Raw genomic sequence first — 22,986 nt, 5'->3', positions numbered from 1 at the left:
TATTTTTGTATGTGTGTGTGTGTGTGTGTGTGTGTGAGTGCGTTTGTGTCTGCCTGCCCGTCTGGCTGCATACACACACACACACACACACACACACACACACACACACACACACACACACACACACACACACACACACACACACACACACACACACCTGGGAGAACGCTTGTTCCCCATTCTGCATAAGAGGCTGGGCTGCAATGCAGTGTGGGAGATTTAGGGGTGCACGCTCTCTCTAAATGATGACAGTCTTTGTCAACTCCTCTAATAAAGCCCCAGAGATAGGCCTGCCAAGAAAAGGGGGAAGCCCACACGATTTTATACAAACACACACACACACACAATCATATTTATGCCAGCCATTTCCACAAATATATGAAAATCCTTAACAGCCAAACTTCTGCTCCACTTAGAGAATAGTCGTTATTCTCAGCCCTGCTTCTTTTTTTTAGCCACAGATTACTATGATGTGCATCGTGATTATAAATTACTGTAGGTTGATAAAAATTCCTGTCTTCAGTGGTTATGAAAGTGACACCGTGTGTGTGTGTGTGTGTGTGTGTTTCTCAGAAATAGCCTGGTGGTGTGTGAATCAGTGTTGCTCCCTAATGCTTCCATATATCAGCAGCCTAGTGGGGGGATTTATGTGCGACTGCTCACGCCAATTTTCTTCCACCATTTCAGCACAGATAAATCTGCTGCACTAATACAGCTGCACTGTAGACAGAGCCATCACACACACACACACACACACACACACACACACACACACAAATTGAAGCTGCACAAACCATAAAAATGTGTGAAAGTAACAAGGTGAACAGGCAAAATAGTCAATTATAGAGAGGATATATGTTTAAAAGGAGTCGGAAACAAATTTCAGAACATAAAATAATGGCAAGTTAAAGCAAAGCTGATTATATGGCTAATTTTAGGATATCCCATATGTCTATGTTTCTCAAAAGGCCTTACAGGCTCAGACCATAGCGCCGTCATTTCCAGGTCTTTACAACACTAAAGCTTTTAGCAACTTGCTCACAACAACCCAACCTTATTAGACCTTTATAAATACATAGAGTGTAAGAGACCAGGACATTTCTCAATATATAACTTGGTAATATTTGCCAAATTATAATTTGGTAAATAGCGCACCAACATGAAAAAATGCAACAATGATTTTGATTAACTTAGAGGACTTAAACATCTTGATATAATTTGGGCGGTATGGGGGGGGCACAAAATGTCACTTGGGGGAGGGGCTAAGCCTCACTACAGCACCCCCTGGAGCCAGGCCTGTAGCAAGTGCTGGTTGACAACACTGCTGCAATAGTGGCTCAAGTCAAGTCTATTTTATTTGTCTTGCCCAATATGACAAACGTAATGCATTAGTCAGTCTGTTTGACTTGTTCAGTGACAACCGATTTTTATGCATGTGGTTAGCCTGGCATGCGCTGAAACGATTAAATCTATTCGAACAGTTAACATGGAGGCTGTATTGATATGCAAACCTTGTGTGCTATTCAGAGGCTCTGATTCATTCCCACATGGCAATAATGGATATGGTAATGTTAGGTGCAGGAAAATAACTTTGTGGTTTCTGGTGACCATTCCACTGCTGTCGACAGTCCATTATCTGCATACCGAGTAAGGTCTGTCACTGGTCTGCTTAATGTCAGTAGTCTCAAACCTGTTATAACAGGTGTCTGAAATTCTGATTTGACCAGAAATGTAAAGCGCTTTGAGTGGCTGTTGCAGCTAGAAAAGCACTATATAAAATGCAACTTGATCGATCGATTGATTGATTGATTTCATACTGCATCAAAATGTATTGTCTCAGTATATTCAAACTTCACTTCCCATCATTTTCTGCCTCCTGGTTTATGTGGCTTAGTGCGAGATGACGGTATGATGAATGATGGGATCAGTAGTTTCCAGGCAGCACTCAATGACAAGGCTGTGACAGGACATGGGTGAGAGCTCAATCAGCAGATGTAAATCAGAGTTCCTAGCCCTGCCCCCTCATCCATCTCGCTCTACCAGAAACAAGCCTGAATTGGTGCTGGGCACACCCCTTTGTGCGCACTCACACACCCACCCACACACACTCTCTCAACCCTCAAGCGGCAAATGATGGCCTTTGTTACAGCCATGTTATGATTACACTACTAGAGTGGCTACCATATCTGATCCTCACACAGTTGGTGTCTAGCATAGTCTCATTGATCAGGAGTCAGGTTTGAGAGAAGACTAAGGGGAGCTCTGACAATTTCATAACAGATCTAAAGAGGTTCTCACTGAAGACTTGGTTTTCTTCTCAAAGGAGTGTCAAATGATAGTATGAATAGCCCAGAATGGTGGACATGATACATGGGCAAGAGTATTTCCTAGATGTGAAATTGACTCTCTTCATCATTTTTTTTTTTACTTTAGTTGCTTTGAAGAAGAAGAAGAAGAAGAAGAAGCAGCAGCAGCAGCAGCAGCAGCCACCACTTTATTTTGTCATTGTTCAGGTTACAACGACATTTGTCTTCTGCATTTAACCCCATCCTATTGTATAGGAGCAGTGGGCAGCTGTAGCACCTGGGACCAACTCCAGTTCTTCTTTCCATTGCCTTGGTCAGGGGCATAGACAGGAGTATTAATCCTAACATGCATGTCTTTTTGATGGTGGGAGGAAACCGGAGCACCCGGAGGAAACCCACGCAGACACAGGGAGAACATGCAAACTCCACACAGAAAGGACCTGGGACGGTCTGGGGTTCAAACCCAGAACCTTCTTGCTGTAGAGCAACAGCGCTAACCACTGGGCCACCGTGCTACCAAAGCTAAAGCAATTAAAAAAGAGCTTTGAGAAACCTTTGAGGGTGTCTTCAGATAGCTTAGTGGGAACCAAGAGGAAGCCTTGGAGAAGTGTTTTAGTGTTTCCATAAAACTCTTGCATATGGGGGTTCTTCAAGGACCATATTGCTTTCTAGTGAAGAACTCACCAATGTTTATTATCTCCCTTTGGATCTGACAGGAACATCTGACGAGCATGAACCCTTGGACTGTAGCTCTGGTTCAAAGGTTTAATACTATTTTCTCTTTTGTTTTCATTCCAAATGCCAGGAACAAGGCAAATTCACTGTGCTGCTGCTGAAAGTACCTGATGCCGAGGTTCATGGTCTCTGCGGTCCCAATCATTCCGATAGCAAGCAGCATGTTGTTGCAGATCTTGGCCGCCTAAAGAGGATGCAGAGACAGGAGTCAGGAGAGGCACTATCACTCCATCTATGTGAGCCTGTGTGTGTGTTTGTTTGAGAGACACCACTGAAGACGGCTTAAGACGATGTGTGTGACAGTATGTCGTGACATACTAGGTGTGCGTTCAAATAAAAGAAGCATACTGGCATCGGAATGTGAATTCAAATGTTTTTGTTATGGGTCCCCCCCCCTTTTTTCTCCCCAATCGTACATGGCTAACTACCCCACTCTTCCGAGCCATCCTGGTTGCTGCTCCACCCACTCTGCCAATCCAGGGAGGGCTGCACTCCGATACATGTGGAGTCGCCAGCCGCTTCTTTTCACCTTACAGTGAGGACTTTCGCCAAGGGGAAATAGTGTGTGGGAGGATCACGCTGTTCCCCCCAGTTCCCCCTCCACTCTGAACACCTGAACAGGTGCCCCAACCGACCAGAGGAGGCGCTAGTGCAGCGACCAGGATACATACCCACATACGGCTTCCCACCCACAGACACGGCCAAGTGTGTCTGTAGAAACGCCTGACCAAGCCGGAGGTAACACAGGGATTCGAACTGGTGATTCCCGTGTTGGTAGGCAACAGAATAGACCACCACACCATCCAGATGCCTCCGTGAATTCAAATGTGCACTTAATCATGTTTTATTTTATTTTTTTGTGTGTCTGTCCTTACCTGTCCAGTGCCGACCTGTCCACAATAGATCACATTGGCTCCCATACAAGTGAGCAGCTCCTGAGCAGCGTGGTACTCCTCCTCCACACCGCCCACCATAAAGGTCAGCTTGGCCAGGCTGGCAGCCCCCACACCTACACACACACACACACACACACACACACACACACACACACACACACACACACACACACAGTAAAAAACAAACACAAAAGAGTTGAGGTTAACCGCGGTGCAAAATCTTCGTTGTATTTGCAAACACAAACATATGGTTCATGATAAAAACAGCAGTCTAATAACCAGGCCTGGAGAACTGCACCAGGAAAAGATCTTGGCATTGAGGTTGGACTGTTAGGAAAAAGTGAGTATACGGTACATATATTGTTTTTTTTCTTAATATGATGATTGTTTGACTATTTTCGACTAACATCCATAACTTTTGCTGTCATTACTAGTAGGTCTTATTGATGATAATGGAATTGCATGGTCACTTATATGATTACCAATGTTTTAGAAAAAATCTGGGTGGGCAAAATTAGGGAGGCCATTTCATTATACCAACTTTTATTTATTTTTTGGTATTTTTATACCTTTATTAGATACTGATACCAACTTAAAAGTGAAAAAAAAATTCAGAACATAAATGAATACAAGTTTAACTGTCTAGACAATAATCAGAAAGATGTCTGTGAATGTTCTCATTCATCCAGGTCATGGTTATCCAAAGGAATTGAATCAAGTGCAACTGGACTTGGTATATATCCGTGAAGACGTTTCGCCTCTCATCCAAGAGGCTTCATCAGACTAGCTTGGTCTAGTCAGAAAGGCACGAACTGATGAAGCCTCTTGGATGAGAAGCGAAACGTCTTCAAGGATATATACCAAGTCCAGTTGCACTTGATTCAATTCCTTTGGATAATCAGAAAGATCCAATTAGAAAAAGAGATAATAAGCAAAAGACAGACAGTAGAAATGGAAGCGAGGGGGCTACATATCGGTGGTGCAGAACAGGGCCTATCTATTTCAGTCCTTCATATAAAGAGCCAGCTGGACACTCACATGGAGCCATGATACATGCAGCATGTACAGATGGGTGACAAATGAAAGGGAAAAGCCAACATAAAGTGTCTTAGTAAGGTCCACCACGAGCCTCCAGAACAGCTTCAGTGCTCCTTGTCATAGATTCTACAAGCCTCTTAACTCTACCAGAGGGATGGACACCATTCTTCCAAAAGACACTTCCTCATTTGGTGTTTTGATGGTGGGGGTGGAGAGCGCTGTCTAACATGTCAGTCCAAAATCTCCCATAGGTGTTCAACTTGGCGGCGTGGTGGCAGTTACCGCTGTCGCCTCACAGCAAGAAGGTCCTGGGTTCAAACCCCAGGGTTGTCCAACTTTGGGGGTCATCCCCGGTCATCCTCTGTGTGGAGTTTGCACTTCTCCCCATGTCTGCGACGGGTTTTCTCCGGGTGCTCCGGTTTCCCCCACCATCAAAAAAGACATGCATGTTAGGGTTAATACTCCTGTGCCCTTCACCAAGGCATGGCAAGACAAACTGGAGTTGGTCCCCAGGTGCTGCACGGCGGCTGCCCACTGCTCCTAGCTACACAGATAGGATGGGTTAAACGCAGAGCATAATTTCCTTATGGGGATCAACAGAGTATATCAAAATAAAAAAACTGAGTTGAGATCTGATGACTGCGAAGGCCATAGCATATGATTTATGTTATTTTCATACTCATCAAATTATTCAGTGACACCTCATGCCCTGTGGATGGGGGCATTGTCATCAGGACAGAAATGTCTCATCATAGGATAAAGGTGATCACTCAGAATAACTTTGTATAGATTTGCAGTGATGCTTCCCTCTAAGGGGACAAGTGGACCCAAATCATGCTAGGAAAATCCCCCCCACAGCATAACAGAGCCCCCGGACCCCCTCACTGTAGGGGTCAAGCATTCAGGTTTTTCCTTCAATTTGTCACACATCTGTATGTGATAAATGAGGCTCATGACAACAGGTTTTTTTTTAACAAATTTTTCTCCCCAATTGTACCCGGACAACTACCCCACTCTTCCGAGCCGTCTTGGTCGCTGCTCCACCCCCCTCTGCCAATCCAGCGAGGGCTGCAGACTACCACATGCCTCCTCCGATACATGTGGAGTCACCAGCCGCATCTTTTCACCCGACAGTGACGAGTTTTGCCAGGGGGAATGTAGCGCGTAGGAGGATCACGCTATTCCCCCCAGTTCCCCCCTCCCCCTTGAACAGGCAGCCCGACCGACCAGAGGAGGCGCTAGTGCAGTGACCAGAACACATACCCACATCCAGCTTCCCACCCGCAGACACGGCCAATTGTGTCTGTAGGGACTCCCGACCAAGCCGGAGGTAACACGGGTATTCAAACCAGCGATCCCCGTGTTGGTAGGCGATGGAATAGACCGCCACACCACCCGGACGCCCCACGACAACAGGTTACCATCCTCTCACAGCTGCAGCACAGCATAGTCAGACTTATTTTTGGTTTTTGTCTTTTTTTGTTTTGTTTGTTTTTTGTTTATTTTTCTGATCACAATAACAAGTTTTGGGACTTGTCTTATGAAAACGGATCAGAGTCCAGTTATAACCTACCCGGGACTTGAGCAAGGTGATGAATTTAATTTTATATTTACACTGGCATGCTGAGTTTTTGGAAATGTGCGCAAGCAAGGTGAACTTTGTTCAACTCTGTTTAAAACGTTATCCAATGAACATTTTTTCCATAATAAACAACACAGACATCAGCTGCCTGACTGTTTAACATCGTCAACTGTCTGAAAAAGGTCAGCTGTGAAAATGTGTGTGTGTGTGTGTGTGTGTGTGTGTGTGTGTGTGTGTGTGTGTGTGTGTGTGTGTGTGTGTGTGTGTGAAAGTGGGGCAAGAGTGTTAAGAAGAGGTGCACCAGAGGGACCCGGGTATCTTTAAAAGCCGATTGTTGCCATCATCCACTGCACGACCCCCATGGGAAGTCTCCCCTTTTGTCCTCTCACCCCTCCTCTCTTTCTCTCTCCCCCGCTGTCTCACACACACACACACACACACACACACACACACGCTCGCCCGGACCAACAGCTGTGTCCGGGGCTACACCCTGTGGGGGTATCAGTGACAGGCGTGAGGGGTAATTAACTTTACACTTTATCATGTTCAATTAGGTATCGCTCCTCGTGCCTGATGGCTTAAGGAGTGTGCCATGTTTTAGCAGCCCCCCCAGCCCCTCTGCAGGATGCTGCTGGGTCCTGATGGAGCAGGTTGAGGACGTGCCCGATTAGTGCAGGAATAAACCTGTTCAGAGGGATGCGGTACCCCTGCCGTTCAAATCTCATCTGCCATGCCACGGCCCCTTTAACGCTCCATTGACTAACCCTAAACATTAACACAGAAACATTAGCATGCTGGCAAACATATGTAAACACACACACACGCACGCACGCACACACACACACACACACACACACACACACACACACAAAGACGCTAAAAATGAACTATGCACACACACTCACAAAATCTTATAAAGTGCTGCAGTAGGCAAGTGTTATGTAACTAAAGCCTAAACAGGCCAACATGACCATGGTGACATTGCACAAAGCTCAACAGAATCCAGATTTTCCTAAGAGGAAGAACGGGAGAGAGAATGCGAGAGAGAGAGAGAAAGCTAGAGAGAGCGAGATAGAGAGAGCTAGAGAGAGACAGTGAGAGAGAACACGAGAGAGCTAGAGAGAGAAAGCGAGTAAGAGAGAGCTAGAGAGAGAGAGAGAGAGAGAGAGAGAGAGAGAGAGAGAGAGAGAGAGAGAGAGAGAGAGAGAGAGAGAGAGAGAGAGAGAGAGAGAGAGAGAGAGAGAGAGAGAGAGAGAGAGAGAGATCAGATCACTCTTCGGGGGGCTGTGTAGCTCTAATGAAAGGCCTCTTAATAGTGAAAGCCTAATAATGTTGGCGTTAATAATTAAAGAGGTATTAGAAGGGTAAAAACAGCTGAAACCACATTATCAGACTTGGATGAAGAGGGGAGAAGAGGACAGGAGTGGGGAAGAGACAAGAGGGGAGGAGAGAGATGGATAGGAGGAGAGGAGAGGAGAAGAGAGGATTTTCTACAGTAGTGCTAACCATATATTTTGGTGACCCATAAACATAAATATACATCAGTTTACCCCTTCTCCCATTCTTAATTGGCTATACCGCTGTCACGGGTGTGTTGATGCCACTACTTTGTGCGTGTATGTGTGTTTCAGTGATGAGCTGTCAGCAGGTCATTAGGGCCACATAATGAAGCCCAAACGCCACACTGCGGCAGCTGCCTATGGACCACGGCAAACACACGCTTAACATAAGGCCACCAAACACACTCATCATCCTCACATATGGTTCACACATTGCTGATAGGAAAGTGCTGTGATTTCCACTCAACTGAAGATGTTTTTTTCCAGGGATGAAAATTTCAATTAAGTGTCTGTTCATCTCAAATTGTGTATGCAGGCTCTAATATAGTAGTTTTACCAATTATTTTTGCGAAGTATTTCTTTGCAGTCTTTATTTGACACAGAGTATTGTCTGCATATACCCCTTGAGCATTTTATTCTCGACTGTTCACGTCTTTTTTTTTAAACTCATTACTTTTAGCTTTTCTGTCTTGTAATGCATTCTTCAACTTGTTTTGGGGAATGCTTCGGAAACAAATCATGGCCCCAGTCAGGATTATTATGAGACATGACATGACTTAATATTGCAATGCTTCTCTGCAAAGTCTCATTCCTGTTGCATTTGCCGTAGTATTGAAAGCCCAGCTCCTTGTTTTGTCTTATTAGTAAAAAATCTTAAGACTATAAAAGACAAGAGAACATTAAATGCACTTCAATCATCATCTTCTGTACACAAACAAGACTACCGCGCCAGCGAGCACATGTGCCATGAGCACTGCGTGACAGCTGAGCTGGTTCATTAGTGGAGATGGCTGTTTGCGGGACGACTAAAGAGGAGATTATTGATAACACAGTCAACGTCCTGATCAATACATCTCTCTGAGGGGAGAGAAGGAGAGAACGGAGAGTAAGAGGAGAGAAGTTAGACCAATCATAGGAGAGAGAGAGAGAGAGAGAGAGAGAGAGAGAGAGAGAGAGCTAGAAAGATAGAAGAGGACCAAAGCAATCTCTCTCTTTACCTCCCACCATCCTTCCCGTCACTCCCTCCCTCAAATTAACTAATCACCCATAATAAGCTCTTATGATCTGTAGTGGATTTCTATAAGCAGTGACAAAGGCATGATGGAAGATCCCGGCTCCTGGAAGAATAACAAGTCATTTGCATAACATAGGGGGAAAGTGTGGGTGTGTTTGTGTGTATGTATGAATGTGTGCGTCTGGGTTTGTGTGTTTGGATGTCTGTGTCGCGTGAGTCAGTAAGAGTGTTTTGTCTGGTGTGTGTGTGTGTGTGTGCGTGCGTGCGTGTGTGAGGGGACGTCCCGTTCTCGGATCGTCCTGTCAGAGACGGATTAAAGAGGAATCCTAATGAGGCTTCCTGGGCACCAAGACCGCCGGCTCATCCATCCCAGCGGGAGTGACACCCCTGGATCGTTAGCGCCGCGCAACCACACACCGCCCCCTAGGGGAGGAGACTAAAAGAAAGGGGGGCTATGGCGCTATGGAAATGTTATAGAAGAAAGATATGAGAGGCAAAGAGCACAGAGGAGAGGAGAGGTGGGGAGAGATGTTCAGAGAGTGTGAGATAGGAGTCACACAGATTATGGCCTCAAATGGTCAAGAGCAGAAAGAGTCTAATTTTATCTGATTTTATGATGATGCTGTATACAAAAACCAAACCATACACACTGCCAACTGGACACAGAAAACAAGTAAAAAATAAACTATCAAGAGGAACAAAAAAATCCACACAACAGTCAAAACACGCAACAATCTGAGGCATCATGGTAGTTCATCCAATAAAGCAGACTATGTGGGGCTCAGGCCTGATTGCTGCATTTTGGGTATTCAGGCACACAACCTTTTCTGGGCGTCTTTCCACCTCTCTGCAGACCCCCCCCCTCCCCAATTAAACAAATACATAAACAAATTACAATGACTATACTTAATAGGGATGCACCAGTATCACTTTTCACCACCAATACTGTTTCGCAGTGTTAAGTATCAGCTGATACCGAGTACTGAGCTGATCACTTTTGCAGAACAGTGCAGACTTAGACCAATAGTTTGGAGTCAATGGGCAAAATTACGGGCATAAAATCAGTCTTTTTTTTTCACCATTAAGAAAAAATAGGCTTCCATGTACCAAAGGTGCAGTAAATAAAGCTATTTTGCTTTTATTTACATGTTACTCATGGCTTTAAGTATTGGATTTTAGTCATGGGTAAAATCTCAGATATCGACACTGCTTGGTGCATCTCGATGCATCCCTAATACTTACAGGAAGGATTTCCTTAGGAAAAGAGCCACCTCTCCACCCCCACCCCCCACTCTCTTTACCACAAACTGCTCCAGGTAGTCTGCTACAACTACTCACTCCCTCAACCCCCCCCCGGACCATGGTGACACCGGCTGCAGGGTTAACAGCCTGCTCCACGGCTTGGCTCTTATGGTCACTTTTAAACTGCACAAGTAAGGCGGAGAAGAGGACAAAGGATGCCCCTCATTGGTTAAGGAGGCACCGAACAGTGTGTGTGTGTTTTTCTCTGGGCTTCTGTGTGGCCTCACGTCTGTTAGTGTGCCTCATACATGTAAAGACAAAATATCAGCTCCACCATCAAAGACTATTAGTCGAGACTCTTGACAGTGCACTTATATATACAGCAGGCTTTAACCGTAAACATAAGAGGGTGAAATTGGGTGTGTGACGGCAAAAGAGGATCAGAGAAACAATTTTGGTTTGTCGTATTTGTAGTAAGCGTTGAATTAATTAGCACTCGTTTCGTTACACACACATACACACACACACACAGACACACACAAAAATAAACAGAGGCAATTCATTATAGCCTTGTAACCTTTTAAAGTCGAGCTTTTTGAAGTGGTCCCTGTGCATGTGTGAGAGATGAGTAAGGGTGTGTGTGAGTGTGTATGTGTGTGTGAGTGAGAGAGAGCGAGAGAGAAAGAGCTGTAGCTTGCGTGTACATGATAATATCCATGCATGTGCGGGTGTGTGTGCACATGTGTAAATCTGTGCAAATGTCAGGGACAGGTGCGCATCCCAGTACCGGCCGACGCCGCGACGTCAGTTAAAAGGTTCTGAGGCCATGTCCCGGAGTTACGAGCCGTGTGTAAAGCAGTAGGCCCTTTTTATTGGTGGTGGGTTTAAATGAAACTGCATTTGTGAATATGAGACTGCACAAACAGCACACACACACACACACACACACACACACACACACACACACACACACACACACACACACACACACACACACACACACACACACACACACACACACACACACACACACACACACACACACAGGATCTTCCCATGGTTCGGTAGTGAATGACGCATTTGACAGCATGCCACAACCCTACTCTTTTCCCTTGAGTTCAAGAGAGAATAAATCCAGAGAACACTTAGAGAGAAACAACACCTATAATACAGCATTAGAACTCCTCCAAACATCTCATTTCCTCACATGATAACGTAAGTGCTTGAAAAAGGTCCTTGTACTTCAAGCATGCCAGGAGGCGTGTAGGGATAATTCACATTTTAAGTAGCACCTTCAAGTCCAAGTGCAGCTGGTGCAAACAGGCTGCGGTTGTCTTGGCCTTGACTAAGCTATATGCAACCCTGGTTCCCACTAGCTTTTTTAACTGTATGCACATGTACGGATAAAGTGTTGGCCCCGGCTGTAGCCATCTATAAATGAGGCTAATCAAGCCTTAACATTCAATAGCATAACAACCTTAAGTGAATGAGAGTGGACTGCAACATTAGCCTGCAAGGGTAGCATTTTTAAAGGCCAACATCCTACATGCAGCCTGATGTGGTCCACCATTACAATTACACCCAAGTACAGATCTTTCTCTCAGATAAATTAAAAACCCAAACATGCCCTATAAAAAGCATGACTGATATCGAGTAAATAAGTTAGATGGTAAGAGGGTTTGCGTTAAACAAAATCACTCGAAAAAAAAAAAAAATAGCACTTTCAACAGTTTATCTGCCAACTTCACTAATGCTGCTCTTCTATGTTAAAAACAGACTCTTTATCGGCCCCAGTTAACAGGCGCAGAGCCATGAGAACCAAATCTCACAGAAGTACAAATCATGAGAACCTCAGGGAATGGAGGCAGTTTCACACAGCAGACTTGGTGTAGGGAATGAGGGAAAATACACAACTTTACCTTCCATTCACACACAAGGAAATCAACAGGACCGCATATGATTGCTGAGGTTACCATGGCCTTGGGATTTTAGCTCTTGCAGTGGATGTTGACTGACCACTGGGCCTACCCTCATCATCATCATTATAATAATCATCCTCATCAACAGGAGCCGTGGTATTCTGTAGGGGAGAGGCTGGTCAACGGCAAGAGACAGACCAGGGAGGGAGCTAGCGAGATCCACAATCAATCCCTCCACTAGCCCAACGAGACCCATCTAGGATAGAGCAGGCTAATGATCCCCAATTAGGCTTGGTTGGCAAGGAGGAACACAGACTTAGGACCATACAGACAGACACACACACACACACACACACACACACACACACACACACACACACACACACACACACACACACACACACAAATATACACACGAAAACTGTAGAAAGTGTCATTCATATAGACAGAATGCTAATTTTCTTTAAGATGAGTGACAAGCTGTATGGGGCTTTGACAGACCGACTTTTACTAAGGCTCATACACCAGCTGACTATGAGTCTACACACACACACACACACACACACACACAGCATATGACACAGGGGCATAGCTGTGAGGGCCAGTCCCCCAGCTGGTGTCGCTCTGCCCCCATCTGGAGCCAGGCAAGACAACCACCCCTCCTCCCCATATATTTCCTTATAGCACTGTCCCTGGACAGCCCCTCCACCCCCGGTTCCCTCCCTTCTCTGCATGTCACTGAAACCCATGGTGAAGGGCTTGTTATGCTAATCTAGTTTCTGGACTACTCTCGCACCACTCTCTTTCTCTCTCTTGTACTGGTTAGCCATCAACAGTGACAGCATGACCAGAGCACTGCCCCCCACCAGCAGTACCATTCCCAACCAACATGTTGGCAGAGATATCGCTAACCTCCACTAAACTGCCGGCACTCTCGCTGAGCATACTCTGATTAATCCCATTCTCAGACTGGATTACACCGGCCTCTTTTGCCCTCCAATTCCTTCTCCAGACCAGGCTGAGAGGGCCCTGTGGGGCCAGAGAAAGAAACAGAACGTGGGTCTGGTGAAGGTGTGGGGGTGGATTGACAAGTCTGACTGATGACCCAACTGGCATCAGTTTTTGATCTAAAAGGCTCCCGAAGGGTGGCGAATGACACCCAAACTGTTGTTAAAATGACACGGCTTAAGTTTCAGGCAGTTAATCAATGTGGACTGATTATGATTAGGGTCGTTTCGAGAGCTGGTTAGGTGGATAGTTAGCCGGCTATTTATTAAAACCATGTATATGGTAGCATAGCGGGCTATCCCGTTGCCTACCAACATGGAGATTGAATAGTGTGATCCTCCCACGCGCTACATTCCCCCTGGCAAAACTCCTCGCAGTCAGGTGAAAAGAAGCGGCTGGCGGCTCCACATGTATCGGAGGAGGCATGTGGTAGTCTGCAGCCCTCCCCAGCTTGGCAGAGGGGGTGGAGCACTGACCAGGATGGCTCGGAAGAGTGGGGGAATTGGCTGGATACAATTGGGGAGAAAAGGGGGGGGAAAAAAAACAAACGTGTATACAAGCAACATCAGCCCCTCGCCTCAGTGGTCCCACGGGAGAGCGGTCCTGTCACACCCTTTCTCTCATTCAATTCGTACCGATGGGTGATTTTCCCAGCGCCGGGGGGGGGGGGCACAATGAAAGGTTTTTCTGAGGCATTTTAAAAGCCATCGTCTTTTAGCGATGTGGCTGCCCACCATGGGCACACAGACATAGACGCAAGCATTCTGGGTAATTACTGCTAACGACCCCGCCGCTCGTTAGCCAGAGCTCCTATTTTTGCCATTGCTGTGCCAACACCCTGGGCCTGTGACGTCAGAGCCCGTTTTGTTGTGGGACAACTTTGCATGCGGACTCTTTTAACGACACCAGACAGTGGTACGTGTGCAAGAGCGAACGCTTGTGCACGTCTTGCATAAGTGTCTGTGTAAATGCGTGAAGGCAAGTGGATAGAGATTACGTGTGTGTGTGTGTGTGTGTGTGTTTGCACCAGGACACAGGGGTTATGCATGGCTCAAGCCAGCACACTGGTCAGTGTACAAGGGGGAAAGTAAGCAGTTAGCTTATAGGGAGAAAGCAAGAAAGAGAGAAAAAAAGGGATGGGATGGAAGATTTTGATTGTCTTTTTTTTTTCCCAAACAGGGTTATTACTCCACAATTCAGACCCAAGGCGAGACTGCCAAACCCCTAGTGACGCACACGAGGTACAGACACACAGACACGGATAAACACTGAACTCATATTTTTATGTAAATCACACTGCCTCCCACACATCAGAGAGGACACAGTTTTCTATATATAAAAAGTAAAAACAATAAAAAAACAAACAAACAAAAAAACATAAACAAAGGCATGGGCCATAAAGGGAACAGACGGCTCCTACCCCTTGCAGCAGTTTAAGGATATGGGAGATAAAAGCGATTGGGCTATATCTGTATGAGTAGACTGTCATTGTGCCTGTGGTATAGTGAACTGGGAGTATGTACAACGTACTATATTTCTCGAGGACTGGGTAATACTGTAGTTTTAGTGTCACTCTGAAACTATGCCAGCCCTTTTGACAGCATTAGGTGAATCATAGCTTTTTTACAAATATTTTCACAATAATTTTACAAATATTCACTAATTGCATTGCATGTATATGGACTTGATCAAAACAGTCAACACTAACTTAAGTTAAATTACTAATTTTCTTTTTGGTCTCGCATACGCCCTCATACAAATATGCATACACACCTCATAACAACATTGGTGCCCTACTTGGGAAGAGTGCCATCTCCTGGTTGGAACACAGCATATGACTTCATATATCTCGCCTTGAGATAGGAAAAGGGGGAAGAGGGGGAGGAAAGGTGCAGAAAGGGAGAGTCCAGCTCCTTGACCTGGGCTGTGCTCTGGAACCCCACCCCCCCACCCCACCCTGACCTCTTTGCACAAGTTTGGCTTCACTTATCAGACCACAGGACTACTTTAATCCCTGTTCTGAGGGTTTAGAGTGGGGCCAAATGTGTGACAGTGTGTGTATATTAAGGTGCAGGTTTGAGCTGTGTTTGCACCTGTGGATGTGGCCTGTGGTTGCTAAGAAGTGGCACTGCATGCATGCATGTGTACGTGTGTGCATCAATGCCTGTTCTATGAGCGTCCATGGAGCTAGTTGTAGAGGCCAAAGGTAGCAGGTAAATCATTGGTCATCTCAAGCTAGTAAAATAGGCTTAACTAAGAGCCTGAAGAGGAGGAACCTTCACACAGGACCGCACACACTAACTACACACTGTCTACAGTATGTAAACACAGTGGTGTGTGTGTGTGTGTGTGTGTGTGTGTGTGTGTGTGTGTGTGTGTGTGTGTGTGTGTGTGTGTGTGTGTGTGTGTGTGTGTGTGTGTGTGTGAAAATGAGTGTGTGAGTGAGACAGAAAGAGGGAGAGAGAGTAACAGGCTTAGGACTCTGATCTCACTGACTGCAGCCGGTCTGCAGACGCCAGCCGGTAAACACACCAATGTAGGTTGTCTTGGCGTTTGTGTATGTATGTGAGATGGAGGGAGCTACAGTGTGTATTCTGTGTGACATAAAGATTGTAGGATAGGAAACATAAACTTTATGGTTAGGGCTAGAGGTCAAATATGTTGTAAAGCAAGCAGGTAGGTACAGTAGCATGGGCCTACGTAAAATGTTGATTCACAATAATGGCATTTGATTGTATGGGTACTCGTGTGCATGTGTGTGTATCTGTGGGAGTGTGTGCCGGCAGCCCTTGGTTGGTCTCAAGAGGGGAGAGCAAGAGGGAGACAGAAGGTTTTACAGCGACACGTCCCCCCTCTTGTCTTATCTCCCTCCCCTCCTCCGCTGCACTCCATGTGAGGGCAGTTTCTCTCCTCTTTATGACTCTTTATCTGACATGAAAGGCACTGACATGGGATACTCGCCATTACGGCTCCATCAACATGAAAAGCACTGACACAGGATTCTCCATTGCAGCTTAGCCCATTAAGGGAGACTGGTGATCCTGTGCTCTGTCAAGAAGCCGTCACAGACAGACAGTGCCGACATAATGAGGACTTAAAACCTTAACCTTGCCTTTAAGACCGCCGGTCAAAAGCAGCAATAAAACCTGGAGAGGGCACCTACTGGCTGGCCAGCTCAGTAATTACAACCCATGTCCCAGCACTTACTTATATATCAGCCAATAGTTTAGATACACATAAGAATTTAAGACGGTTCAGACAGTTGGGGGAAGAGGTCGTAGGCATACTTTCTTTCCTTGTCACTTAAACAAACGAACCAGTAATCAGACATCGGACACTATGCCGTCTCATCATCTTATTCCTGTGTCGATGCTCATTACCACGTCAACGCTCAATAACCTTTAACAACACCACAAATACCAACAGAAATATGTTCAGAGCATCAACAAACAGCAACAGCATTGGGGCCGGGGCAGTTGTAATGTGTAGAGAACCTGCATGTATAGCATTCAAATGAGCAAAAACAGACTTATGGACGAGATATGTTAGGATGAGACAGATTGCTTCAAATTTACGTGAACTTTCAAATCTGTGTGAACTGCTTTCTGCAATGCCCTGGTCTGTTGGCGTGCCTTTACCTCCTGACACGGGAGCGTCCATGAACACAGCGCCCATCTTCTCTGCCGCAACCGCCATCTCTTTTGCAACAGTAGGGTCAATGGTGGAGGAGTCAATCAGCAGTGTTCCCTTCTTCACCTTCCTACAAAAAAAAAAGCCATAACCTTTCACATGCATGAAACAAACTAGTTGGTCAAAAAAACAAAAAACAAAAAAATAACCCCTGGTTCTACTCTATTTGCATCTGTATGTTTAAGGAACACCTTGTTATCGTATTGTCTTTTGCTTGCAGACTTCACCTTGTGGCATTTAGTTGTCAAATGAGGGAAGGAAAGACAGTTTAAGAATGACAGGGATGTGGACTGTGACAAAGAGGCTAACATACTTGAGGATGCCATTGGGGCCCACGTACACCTCTATTACATTTGGACTGGAAGGGAGCATGGTGAGAATGCGGTCTGCTTTCTCTGCCACCTCTGCTGGAGAGTCCACCACCTTAACGTAGGAATCGTAACAAAATATAAGAACACACAGAGACAGGAGCAAATAAAACTTCACAAACTGGTGGAACTGTATCATATCCCTCATTTTTAATTTGTTTGAATCTGAACGCATACAAATTTCCCACATAAAGTCAATTCACAATCATTACGCTGAGGAACAATAAGAAACACGAATTATGAATTACCACCAGTGGTTCGTGTGCAACTGTTCTTAAAAAGATGCACTGCTGGGCTGGTGAGGGTTCAATGAGTGAGCAGTTCAGGCATGGATGTGTACATATTTGCATCCACCTGCAACTACTCCCTCAGGCCATTGCTGTAAATATGAAATGTGTTCTCAGCCACAGTAAATAAGGGTTAACATTTGCAAAAGTGAAGTGCTACTAACTGAGTGTTACCTGGGCACCCAGATCTTGTAGCTCCTTGCAAGACTCGGGGAAAACATCAGTGGCAATGACAGGGTAGCCATTTCTGAGTAGGTTCTTGGCCATGGGACTGCCCATATTACCCAGCCCAATAAACCCTACTGGCGTCTTTGAGGCCATTGACCGACTTGCCACTGTGGGAAGAGAACAAGGAAGAAGAGGAGGGAGGAAAAATTAGAGACATGAGAGATTTTTAGCTAAAGCCAAAGCAAGATAAATGTTTTTTGTTTTTTTTTTAAACTTCATGTACCACTAAACTAGCAGGTCAGAGAAGAGAAAGGGATCCGTCAAGTCACAGAAATTATAGCAACGTAACACCACATGTAGTTTGACAATCTAATTAATAGGTTAAGGGGCGTCCGGGAGGCATGGCGGTCTATTCCGTTGTCTACCAACATGGGGATTGCCGGTTCGAATCCCCGTGTTACCTCCAGCTTGGTCAGGCGTCCCTACAGAAAAAATTGGCTGTATCTGCGGGTGAGAAGCCGGATGTGGGTATGTGTCCTGGTCGCTGCACTAGTGCCTCCTCGGGTCAGTCGGGGTTTCTGTTTCGAGGGGAGGGGGGACTGGGGGGAATAGCGTGATCCTCCCACGTGCTACATCCCCCTGGTGAAACTCCTCACTGTCAGGTGAAAAGAAGCAGCTGGTGACTCCACATGTATCGCAGGAGGCATATGATAGTCTGCCGCCCTCCTTGGATTGGCAGTGGGGGTCGAACAGTGACCAAGACAGCTCAGAAGAGTGGGGTAGTTGTCCGCATACAATTGGGAAGGAAAAATGGGGGGGGGGGGGTTTGGGACAGTGCTATCAATAAGGCCAATTACAAATATAAGGAGAGCTTTTAATAGCTACAATCAAACAGAAAGGAGTCACAAAATAGAATGAAAAATATAATAATAACAATAATAATATTAATAATAACAATAATAATGATAAATTAAATTGCATTTTTAGTAAGTTTTCCACTTGTAAAAATTCGAATTTGCAATTTTTAGAGGTGGAAAACTTACTAAGGACACTACTAATGATCTAACTACTGAAACATAATGTAGTGTAATTTTTTTTCCAAAGTTCAAGATATACCCACATTACAATAGCAAAAAAAGATTAAATGTTGTAGGTTATATGGCTAGTTTTTTGTCTGTCTGACCCCGTTTTCAAAACCTGGCTGGTTCAGCCAAAGTCCAGCCAGGCTTCTGGATTCTAAAGAAACACTGGCCAAGGACCAGCCTGACCACAACATGATTGAGTCTTGCTTGTGAAGCCAAAACAAAGTCAGTTTTTTTTCAGCAGTCCCCTAAATACTAAGACACAACTATTATCTTCAACACCTTGGCTGACATACTCTTAAACTGGATCGATACAATTATAAGCAATGAAGCATTTTTTCCTTCCCTTGCATGTTTTAATAAAACATAAGTATGCTATAATATAACCCATAATATGGCAAGTATATTGTGGGCAAACTTGAGATGAGCAGAAAGATATCATGATCTGTCATTAGAGATGAGCAGAAGGATATCATGATGTATCATTAAAAAGATTATAGATTAATAAGCATAAACTAAGCTTTTATTAGATTACAGAGATGAGTATTATAAAGCAAGCTGAAGGCAAACATTTTATAAGTTGTGTGTACCCCTGTCCTGAAAAACCTGTATTCTTTGGTTTATGACAGTATGTTTACCCTGTTTTTTCTTTGAACCATTATCAAATAAAAAGTTTTCCCAAGAACTGCAATGTTGTTAAAGCTAATGAGTTTCATTTCTTTGCTCAAATTACATTGAGTTTCCATAACCTTTACTTAGGGATTATCCGTCAGCAATGCAACAGACGATATGAGGTACGTATATCAATAGCCCAAATAATGTTGTCTCTGAGGAAGTAGGGAAATCATATATAGCCATTAGGTAGCAGGCTACAGACTACAAATCTAGCACTTACCAAAATGAATTTAATGAAAGCATGTCAAAACATGGCAGTCTATTGTCCAGTGATTGCTTCTGCCGCAGCTGAAGCCTTCGCAGTGTATCATGACTGGCACAACAGGCCTTTTAGCAGACCTAAGACTTGGCTGTATTTTCTTACAGTTGACAATGCTCAAAAATTTACATTCCATGAACTACAATACACCTTTGTTATTGTAAGAAGGAAAAATTTGACTAAAGGCTATAAACAATAATATTTTCTTATTTAGACTTTGTTTGACAGACTCTGCATTTTTCTCCTGCCCAAAATGTCAGTTAATAAATAGTTCACAAGATATTGAATGGTGGAAAAATAATAAACACTGCATTCTGTCAAATTAAGTTGAAAAGAAACACACTGATGTCATCAATCATTACAATGTTGAATTATGACTCCAAGAATAGAAACTGATGCAAATGAGTCTTTACAAATTCCTGCACCTAATAAAACTCACTATGTATGATCTCCACAACAGCAGCCAGAGTAATTTTCAAAGCAAAGTTAGCTTAACCTCCAGTTACTATGATTTCATAGTTTGGCAGGTATCCTGCGGTACAGTTATAAGTCTACGGCTACTGAAGCATGCTACATACACTGTTGCAGCAAAATGATTGATGCTGATGGAACAGAACAGGACAACTTCAGTTCAACGGTGCTGCTAGTGGGAGGAGTTACTTAATAAGGTCCTAGGCTGAAAGGGGTCCATCAGTGGAGAGATGAAATTTAAATTACATGTGACTGGTCTTCAGGCCTGACTGAAATCTTGTGAATTTCTTGCAGCACATGCCTGCAACACACTTATCATTACCCACTGTACAGATCAAAGAAGCTACCATTAACATTCTCTCGCTAGATCAGAAGAACTACATGTGCACTGTGGGATGGGCAGGGATGTCAGTTGTTCTAAATTGACGGTGTACCTCACCCGTTGTGACAGCAACGGCAATTGGTTCAGAGCATCTTAATACATTTTGAAAGGCAATTTGATCACAACAAATCCAACTAGAATTCTATGCTCTGAATAGACAGCTGTCGGTTGCACTTAGCTGTTTATGCTAACTGGCTCACAGTTCATTATGTTCACGTGGAAACCTGCACATGGAGCACATTGTCCTAAGCTAGAGTTTGAGACTAATACGCAGCAGGTGGCCAGCTGAGTACAATATGTTGTGACTGTGACTCTCACTGGCTGCAAATTCCTAGTTAAAATGCTAGTAAGCTAGCTAACAAGCTAAAACAGTGAGAGGAAAATGTGGTGCGAATGCATTTTTCTTTGTATGTGCCCTCAAAAAAGGGAACAACTTTGAAATGTAAAACCCCCCAGCATATACGTTACCGAAGGCAAGGTCAACGGGTTTATTCCACCTTAGCAATAAATTCCGGGACCCTCTAAACAAGGCAGCCATGCTTCTTTCCCCTTGACCTCAGCGTACAGTGAGCGCTGTCAAGCTGGGAAGCAAACTGAGGGTTATGAATTACTGCTGTTTGCACCACTCACAGCTCTCCGTAGACTTCAACAACCAATGGAAATTTAGAAGGGCGGGACATCCTGTGCATCCCCTCTTAAAAGCCCTTGGAACCACTGGCAATATAGTTGCTCCAGCGGCACGATTGCTGCGCTGTGATGAGGCGACATACAACTAAGAAAATAAATTATATATTTCCTATTTTATGTAGTAAAACGCAAACATAGAAATGCAGCGAAAATATTTTTAATCAACACAACAAACAAGAAAAACAAGAACCTCATAACCGAGATGTAAACATCATCGATTGTGCTACGGTATATTTTTCCATGTGGATAATGTCAGTGCGGTCCAATTAATGCTGTGACGTTCTGTTTGGTTCCTGTCGAGACTGACTAACTTTGAGCCCATGTTTATTTGTAAACAACTAAAAATTGCACGCTCTTTCTACAGTCCTAAAATTGAAAGATATGTGAAGGGATCATTTCACCTGCGCAACCTCGGGAGTAAACTCAAGACGTGAGATTCTCAATCGTCTACATTTCTCATCGTTAGTATCCTCAGCACCCTTGGGGTGTGATACTGGGCGCCTATCAGCTACCAACTGAGCATCCCGGAAGTGACAGCATCCCCTGCTTTTTCAGGAAGAGACGCATCATCTAAATGCTTTGACAACAACGGGGGACAGTGGCAAAAACATCGACCTGCCTGTTATTTTTTTCCCCCGGGGAGTAAGATATTACATGATCGTACTGCTGGAATTCACATCAAAAGGTCACTTTTTGATTTGAATACTATAAGTGCCTGTAATTGTCGTGTAGTTATACACGTAACCAGTTTGCCGGGTAGGCGTTAGCTTGAGACGATACTACACAGGGCCTGCTCAAACGCTAATGTTTGCTAACATGCTAACCATAAATCAGATTATCGTAATCTGGAATCACCTGAATTGGATGTTGTAGTATTATTCAATGTATATAACTATTATAAATTTGTTTTTGAATTGCGTTCAATGAAATTTGTTATTCCCCGTGAGTTGTCTTTGTGGCTACACTGTGCTGCTACACTCGATGTAATATTAGCAGGCTAGCTGAATTATCCTACAAAAATAGCTGGCTAACAGACTCGCTGTATGAAAGTAGGTCAAGAAGACAGTGTGTTAGAATGAAGATAGGGTTAGCACTTCTTTTTTTTTAAATAATGCTTGGTTGTTTTATGTGATGAAAAGATATAAAGTCACAAAAAATCCTACTCATCCTTGGAAATATATATTATCTATTGTTTTGTTTGTATTTTTCTTTACAGGTCAGGCAAATGAAGTGACCTACAGGATATGATGTCCTCGTTCCAGGTGGTGGACTCATCTCCCGGCAGCAGTGTTAGCATCATGGAAACATCTAACTTTGCCCATGTCATCTTCCAGAATGTGGGAAAGAGTTTCCTTCCCCAAGCACCACTGGAGTGTCGTTACACGCTAACCCCGTACATCACTCCCCACCCCAAAGATTGGGTGGGCATCTTCAAGGTAAACACATAAATTAGGAAGTTTGAACCCCTAAACATCCACACTACATTTCGCGCAGTGATATCACTTTAGTGATATCCTCAAGCTTTGCTCTGCTAAATCACAACAGAGTAGCCCCTAACCTGCTTCTTTCAGCAATAGAACATACACATTTTCCGAGTTTGAAAATAGCCTCAGCACC

The 22,986-nt window shown here is 44.4% G+C and overlaps 2 protein-coding genes across 3 annotated transcripts in view; one reads left to right on the top strand and one right to left on the bottom strand.

Annotated features, from left to right (window-relative positions):
* hibadha (3-hydroxyisobutyrate dehydrogenase a) overlaps nucleotides 1–21,220 on the bottom strand; it is a 27,672-nt gene extending 6,452 nt beyond the window's left edge. The window contains exons 1-6 of the mRNA XM_056297982.1: nucleotides 21,151–21,220; nucleotides 17,820–17,980; nucleotides 17,304–17,413; nucleotides 16,939–17,060; nucleotides 3,917–4,050; nucleotides 3,129–3,225 (exon numbers count right to left, since the gene is read on the bottom strand). Of these exons, the coding sequence (XP_056153957.1) occupies nucleotides 3,129–3,225; nucleotides 3,917–4,050; nucleotides 16,939–17,060; nucleotides 17,304–17,413; nucleotides 17,820–17,980; nucleotides 21,151–21,220 (694 nt within the window). The remainder of the gene's footprint in view (nucleotides 1–3,128; nucleotides 3,226–3,916; nucleotides 4,051–16,938; nucleotides 17,061–17,303; nucleotides 17,414–17,819; nucleotides 17,981–21,150) is intronic.
* A 709-nt stretch (nucleotides 21,221–21,929) lies between these two features.
* The window catches only part of tax1bp1a (Tax1 (human T-cell leukemia virus type I) binding protein 1a), a 33,244-nt gene continuing 32,187 nt past the window's right edge, over nucleotides 21,930–22,986 (top strand). For both annotated transcript variants that reach the window (XM_056298142.1, XM_056298141.1), the window contains exons 1-2: nucleotides 21,930–22,054; nucleotides 22,586–22,805. In XM_056298142.1, coding sequence (XP_056154117.1) covers nucleotides 22,614–22,805 — 192 coding nt within the window. In that variant the 5' untranslated portion in view covers nucleotides 21,930–22,054; nucleotides 22,586–22,613. The remainder of the gene's footprint in view (nucleotides 22,055–22,585; nucleotides 22,806–22,986) is intronic.

The sequence above is a fragment of the Lampris incognitus genome, chromosome 18, assembly GCF_029633865.1.
Source record: "Lampris incognitus isolate fLamInc1 chromosome 18, fLamInc1.hap2, whole genome shotgun sequence".
Taxonomy (NCBI): Eukaryota; Metazoa; Chordata; class Actinopteri; order Lampriformes; family Lampridae; genus Lampris; species Lampris incognitus.
This window is presented reverse-complemented; position numbering and strand designations above follow the sequence as displayed.